We start from the raw sequence: 7,971 nt of genomic DNA on the forward strand, positions 1-7,971 counted from the left end.
GTTGACAGTGCGTATTATCATCATGTTGTATGATTGATTTTAACAACCGCGTTACGCCAAGCCACAATTGCATTTTTATTAAACGCATGTTATGTTGTATATCGTATAATATAATAAAATTAACTGTACCACTATACGGTGTATCATTAGTTTTCATTATATGTCTGAAAAAGATATATTATATATTTATAAACCGTATCTCATCTCGTTGTAATTTTTATGAATTGTCATTCAAATATGTTACTAAAATTGTGTAATATTTTATAAAAACTAATAGTTATATTAAGTTAAATATACATTTACATTGACTAATTTTACTTAGGTACTTATTATAAAAATATTATTATCATTTTTTTTAACCAGGTAAGAAATCGCTCTGTTTTGGATTCTTTTTGTATTTGGGACGTATTAAATTTAAATTCAATGATATATTATTTTCTCAGGAATAATAGGTACATATATATAAATGTATCAAACGACACGATATGGTCACACCAAGTATACAAAATAACGCCTGAAATTCAAACATCCACAATACAAAAAACAATCTCGCCGGATATAATATTATAGGAAGTAATACGTTTCAGCATAATGAATTTGTAGTTAAATATTTAAATTTGAAAACACAATAGCGTAGTTTAAAATTTTACGCAGTGGGTACGCCACACTTTTTAAATCATTTAGAACAATATCAATGAAATTATGGCCAATTTAACTAAAAATTATTGTAGTGTAATTTAAAAATTGTATTAGAAAAATTCAAATTATTAACAAGTAAATTCGGTTATATGCCACAACAAATGATTGAAAGCCACACATCAATTTAATTATACGCCAAAACAAATGGTTAAATGTACAGCCTAAATTGTATAGAAATGAAAAACTTAATGGAATTTAAAACATAATATTTAAAAAAATATTCAAAATTGTTAAATGTATAAATAGGTAAGATAAATTAACATAATAAATAAAATTACTTAAAAAAAAAACCAAATGCAAAACCAATTATAAATTGTATCATTATAATGCGTTGGTCACACTGCTGGTTTTCAGACGTCGGATCATATTATCATATTATGGATAATTATATAATTATACAACGACATTTCTTACTATTATACAGTCCATTTACCTAGTCATTGCGCGAATAATCGATCCAAGTGCGGATAGAATCGTGCGTTAACATTTGGGCCATCGACGCCGGATAATACCACAAAACAATGTCAGTCAACAACGAGCAAGATAATCTAGATCACTCATACCATCAAGATCTCTTCCAAACCAGTGCAACGTTGAAGCGGCGACGCGGCCAGATAAAAGCCGCGCTTACCAGAGTCACCAGCTTCGTCGATCGATTTAAACACTCTCCAGATGCGGTAAGCGAAGCAGCCTCAAGGTTATCGGCATTACCGTTCCTACTTCAACAATTTGAAATCGTACAAACTAAAATTGAAGAAATTGATATTGAAAATGACGAGCAACACTCATTAGACCGTGACGATATTGAAACAAAATACCACAGCACCGTAGGTAGACTCACTAGATTAATAAAATCAACACTTCGACCAGAAATTAGTGATGCTTGCGACACAAACGCAACTTACAGAGAACAAACACGTCTCAGTCAAGGATCGAATAGTACAATGTCGATTCGTTCACATTTACCACGGCTACCATTGGAACAGTTCGACGGTGATTATAATAAGTGGCAACGATTTTTCAACTGCTTTAAATCTCGAATACATAACGAACCATCGTTAACACACATAGACAAGTTGCATTTCCTACGGTCATGTCTGTCAGGACCACCACTCGATTTGATAAATTCGTTAGAGGTAAATGAATCATATTATGATAATGCTATGAGCGTTTTAAAGCAGAGGTATGACAGAAAGAGATTAATTACAGAATCACATATACGATCATTATTAGAACTGCCAAAACTTACTAATTCAACAGCATGTGACCTGCGTAGCTTTTTACTTAAGTTCTCAACACACTTAGAAGCACTACGTGCCCTATCACGCCCTGTCAAGTACTGGGACGATCTATTGGTAGGTATTGTAAGAGCCAAACTAGACACTAAAACATTAGAGCAATGGGAACTGTCAATTACAGTAAACACTGAAGTCAGCATTAAACACTTGACAGAATTTCTAGAGAGTAGAGCTGGGTCGATGGAATCGTTTGAAAACCAAACATCAACCTACACAGGTACCAAACCACTCAAACAAAAAAAAGGCTATAATTCCACATCTCTTATAGCCACTCAAGCCAGTCAAGAAAAGTATCCAGCCTGTGCAGAACCACACAAGGTCTACCGATGTGAACGGTTTAAGACAATGTCGATTCAAGACAGGTATGACACAATAAAAAAACATAAATTATGCTTTAATTGTTTTTCAGCTAAACACACAATTTATGAATGCAAAGCTTCCTTATGTCGACACTGTCATCGCAAACACAATTCAATGCTACATGGATTACCATAACAAAAAAAGTCAGTCTCAGATATAAGTCAACTTTCCAAGCCAACAGCCTCTACTGATAACAACATATCATCACCAGGTGACACTGAAATACAGTCAACAGTAGCACTTCAAATGGACACAACTACACTCCACGAATACTCTGTAGCATCTCAAGACTACTGTCTACTGCGATTGTCTACTAACAAGATAATAAAGGTAATCTGCACCAATGTAGAGCAGTTTTAGATTGTGGATCTCACATTAACATCCTATCACAAAATATAGCAACGTTGTTAGAGTTGCACACCCAACGTAGTACACTCCAAATTAGTGGTGTAAATGGTGTTTCGACAAAACCTTCCAAATGCTGTCAAGTATTAATTAAGTCTCGTTATTCACAGTTCTCATCTTCTATAAACTGTCAGGTTTTGCCAGTCGTTACAATGCCATTGCCAGCACTCAACTTTGATACATCCTCCTGGTCTATACCAACATCAGTTCAACAGTCGCTAGCTGATCCACTATTTCATTCAACGTCCAATATTGATCAACTACTTGGGAATGAAATATTTTTTGAAGTTTTGTTAAGTGAAAAGATTGCATTATAAGGAGGCTCACCATGGTTATGCAAAACACTGCTAGGCTGGATTGTAGCCGGAAGGACAAAAAGCCAACCATTAAAGGTTAATAAAAAACCTAAACCTCTTATCTCATGTTTACTAAGTGTTACAGGATGGATGTCACCACATCAATCACCTACAAGAACTAATGAAAATGAAGCATGTGAAAAAAAAATGTTCAAGGATACACATAAGCGTGGCAAGTTTATTGTGCATTTACCATTCACTCAAGACCCAGCAGTACCTATTAGGAGACTCTCACAACATTGCAGTTCAACGCTTCCTTAGTGTGGAGAAGCGACTCATGAAAGACCCAATACTGCGTTCTAACTATCTAGACTTTATGAGTGAATACCATCTTCTAGGTCATATGTCTAAGGTTGACAACCCAGGTACTCATACTGAAGGGTACTACTACTTGCCACACCATGCTGTGGTTAAAGAATCAAGTACAACTACTAAGGTGCGGGTAGTATTTGACGGTTCTGCCAAGTAAACCACAGGAAAATCACTTAATGACATTTTAGCTCCAGGCCCAACCACCCAACCAGAATTGTTTGACATTTTGCTACGCTTTCGTAGCCATATAGTTGTTATCACAGCAGATGTGGCAAAAATGTTTCGGCAAGTCTGGGCGCAACCACAAGACCGCAACTACCAAAGAATCATGTGGAGAGCCTCTCCAGAACATGAGTTACAACACTACTAATTAAACACAGTTACCTATGGTACAGCATCTGCCTCATTTCTCTCCACCCGTGTGTTGCAAGAAATAGCATCATCTGTATCCTCTATAAGTTCAACAGCTGCTCAATCAATTAAAAGCGACTTTTATATGGATGACTACATCAGTGGGTCAGATTCAATCGAAGAAGCACTAACACTATTCCGTGATGTATCCCAAGCACTAAATACTGGGGGCATGATGCTACGGAAATGGTGTTCAAACAGTGCGGCTGTAAGACAATACATATCAGAAGTATCTGACGAAGCACATTTCTCATTGGATCTAGGGAATCAGGACACACTCAGGTCATTAGGGTTAGTCTGGTGTCCAGAAAGGGATCAATTGACGTACATCATATCTCAGAGGGAACAAGTTGATACCAGGACTAAGCGTAAAGATTTCAGAATGTGAAACCACTAGGGCCAATCAAAGTAACTGAACTGCAAGTAGTGAAGTGGCGCTGGATACAGTTTGTGCAGAACCAGGAATTTGCTGCCGAGATCAAAGTTCTATCTAGTGGTGGTCTGATAACCAAAGGTCCATTAAAATGTTTATCTCCATTTATGAAGGATGGTGTCCTACGCGTAGGTGGCCGACTGCAGCATTCAGATGAACCATTTGGACGCAAACATCCTGCAGTACTACCAGCCAACAACAATATCATAAATATGATATTTCAAGCACGTCACTTACGCCTCCTACACATAGGCCCTCAAGGACTCCTAGCAAACATAAGAAGTTAATTTTGGCCTCTCCGTGGTAGAGACAACGCCAGAAGGATTGTTCACTTATGTCAGAAATGTTTCAGAGCCCGACCAACTCCACTACTACAGCCAATGGGCCAACTCCCAAAGCCTTTGCTTTGGTCACGCCAAGCAAACCGTTTTCTATCACCGGAGTGGACTTTGCAGGACCTATCCAAGTCAAAACAGGTCTGAGGAAGATTGTACTAGTAAAAGCATACATAGCAGTATTTGTATGCATGGCAACAAAGGCTGTTCATCTCGAGCTTGTGAGTAGTCTAACCAGTGAAGCGTTTCTAGCTGCCCTACGCCGGTTCACTTCTAGGCGTGGTCTACCCAGACAAATTTGGTCTGACAGCGGTACTAATTTTGTTGGTGCTCGCAAGGAACTTAAGTGTTACTTAGCAAGCACACCCAACACTAAATCAGTAGCTGAAATACTTTTTTTTTTTTTCTTCGTTTGAACCGACAGCAGGGGAGGATCTGTGAGTAGCTGAAATACTAGTGGACGACGGCATACAATGTGTATTCATTCCACCCAATGCCCCGCATTTTGGCGGGCTTTGGGAGTCAGCAGTGAAGTCCTGCAAACATCACTTATACCGTGCTATAAACTCTTCTCACTTCAACTTCGAAGAACTTACCACACTATTGACACAAGTTGAAGCATGCCTCAACTCAAGGCCTTTAACTGCCTTATATTCAGACCCTGGAGATCATCAACCCCTCACACCTGGTCACATTTTAGTAGGGGCTCCATTACTAACACTGCCAGATAATGATGTCACATAGATTCCATCAAATCGACTAAAATGGTGGAAATTAGTACAGAAAGCGTTCCAACTGTTCTGGAAACGCTGGAGAGAAGAATACTTGTCTTCACTACAAGGCAAGAGTAAGTGGATACAATCACCCTCCCAGATCGAAATTGGTACTCTAGCTGTGCTGAAGGAAGACAATTCTCCTCCACTCTCTTGGAGACTTGTCAGAGTCATAGCAACACATCCAGGACAAGACGGAATAGTCAGGGTTGTCACCTTACGGACACCAAGCGGCACTGAAATAACCAGACCAGTTGTGAAGATCTGTCCTTTACCAGCCTCAATTTGAAGCCACAGCTTCAAGGTGGCCGGGATGTATCATTATAATGCGTTGGCCACACTGCTGGTTTTCAGGCGTCGGATCATATTATCACCAGCACTACCGATATACTGATATCTTTTTCTTACATTATTATTATTAATACATTAAATTTTTCATTGTCAATTATTATACATTATTTTCTAAGTTTTTAACCTAAATTGTTATTACAATATTTTTATACTGTACTACTGCACCGTCATGCATCGTGCGGAATCCATGTACTTGCTAGCATCATTATTATATTATAATTAATTCCTCTTTTTATTCTTTTGCATGTACAATATCGTATGTTTGTGTGTCGCGAGGGACACACATTGATTAACACAATTATATAATTATACAACGACATTTCTTACTATTATACAGTCCATTTACCTAGTCATTGCGCGAATAATCGATCCAAGTGCAGATAGAATCATACGTTAACATAAATAATAAAGCACCAATAAATTCTGCTACATCTTGTAGTTCACTACCACTGAAAGGTCTTAAAAAGTATAACAAAAAAAAATCCAAAGAGTTTACAAGGAGTCTTCGTATAAACTGTTTTTTTTTTAACAGTCGTGATATACATATAATTTTATTACCAAGTCTTTGAAATATTAATATCGAGTTGACGCGGGCCCGCGTAATAGCCGTTTGAATTCAAACGGCCTTTGCGCGGAAACCCGCGCAATGACTTCTCTTTTCAACCGCCAATCGACGACGGACGACACCGACACGCGATAAGCGCGCCTGGAACAGTCGATCCGCCGAGACTCCGAACCGGTCGAGAGTAGAGTGAGTTCTCTGACCGACACTGAACGACACACGCTCCTCACCACCCCGCTATTTTGATTTTCGTGTTGATCATTTTCTGGCGGTTGTATTTTCAACCACCACAATAAAAAAACCATGATACGGCGAACTGTTTGTGTTCTTTTTTTCACCACTTCCTACACTAGTGACACCACTGATCCACGCGGTATCCGTCTAGGACCGCCACAGAGTAGGTATGTTAAAATAATCTGGTAATAATTGAACTTAGCTTAGCAAGGTTAAACCTTAACTTTAACGTTAAGCTGCTTTAATTTAGCTGAAGTTAAAAATTGTTGTAAATGTTGATTCTATTTGTAATTCACCATCATCATTTATAATACGCTCATTCTCTACATATTATATGGGTTTTGTATACCAGCATATTTTTCGCGAATCTTAATCTCTTAACATAACCACATAAAAACGATGATTCAAAGCAAGAATTTATTTCATCACATTTATATTTATACTATTTTAAAATCACTTTTAATTTATCATTACCACTAAAATTGAGTTCATTATGAATATTATCATTGTTATCTTAATATAGATTGTTTTCCATCGTCGTTAAAACTCAGCATCCTGAAAATACAACGCTGTTTAATCTTAAATGCTGAACAGATCTATATTACGTTTTCTTTTCATTGTGTCCTAGATCAAAGGTTTCAATTTTCGGTTGTATATTCAAAAGATTCTAATTTTATTTCACTGGACAAACAGTATATATACATATATAGATATTATTGAGTAAAATATAGAAGTTTATCGCGTGCATTTCGTAGCCTGTTAAAAATCCTAGTTACTAAGTGATAGGCCTATATTATATCATTCAATTGAATATTTGAATTGTCAGACTTTTCTTGATAGAACGAATAAAATTACATAATGACAAACTAAATTGAATCTTGTTGTAAGATTATTACTTAGGATATTTTAACCGATATCTATCTATGTGTATAAAAAAATACTGCCAACATAATCACATGAAACAAATTTAATACACAGTTTGAGACATAATATAAGAAGTAGGAATTTAACGGGCTACACAAAGTACACGGGTTAAGTTAATGAATAATAATAATAAAAAATAATTAACCATCACCAATTGCAACCATTTATAAACAGCATTTTCCATCATAAATCTCGAAATGTCTGTTTGAGCACCTCCCGTGGTTGGGCCTATCAATTTTTAACTTTGACAATATTCTGCGCATAGTTCTAATATATCTCTGTAACAATTGCCGTCGCAATTAGTTCACCCGATTAGGGATACATAAAGGAGATACAAATATAAATTCATTTATATACATATATAGATAAAATTATAAAAATATGTACGAAATATATATAAGATAATTGGTTGAATAAGCGTAAATAGGGGGGGGGCTTAGGTGTTTTTAGCACTAAGTAGTTTTTAAGAACATTACCGTCAAATGTTTCAATTTTCGATTTTATATTAATAGATATTC

General features: G+C 36.6%; 1 protein-coding gene across 1 annotated transcript; it reads left to right on the plus strand.

Annotated features, from left to right (window-relative positions):
- Window positions 1-4,617: 4,617 nt before the first annotated feature.
- On the plus strand, window positions 4,618-5,671 carry LOC149062520 (uncharacterized). The gene is made up of 2 exons (XM_089215349.1): window positions 4,618-4,989; window positions 5,354-5,671. The coding sequence occupies exons 1-2, from the start codon at window positions 4,618-4,620 to the stop codon at window positions 5,669-5,671; spliced, it is 690 nt and encodes a 229-aa protein (XP_089071475.1).
- The last annotated feature ends 2,300 nt before the right edge of the window (window positions 5,672-7,971 follow it).

The sequence above is a fragment of the Diuraphis noxia genome, unplaced genomic scaffold, assembly GCF_037042655.1.
Source record: "Diuraphis noxia isolate RWA-SAM2 unplaced genomic scaffold, SU_Dnox_SAM2 contig0001, whole genome shotgun sequence".
Taxonomy (NCBI): Eukaryota; Metazoa; Arthropoda; class Insecta; order Hemiptera; family Aphididae; genus Diuraphis; species Diuraphis noxia.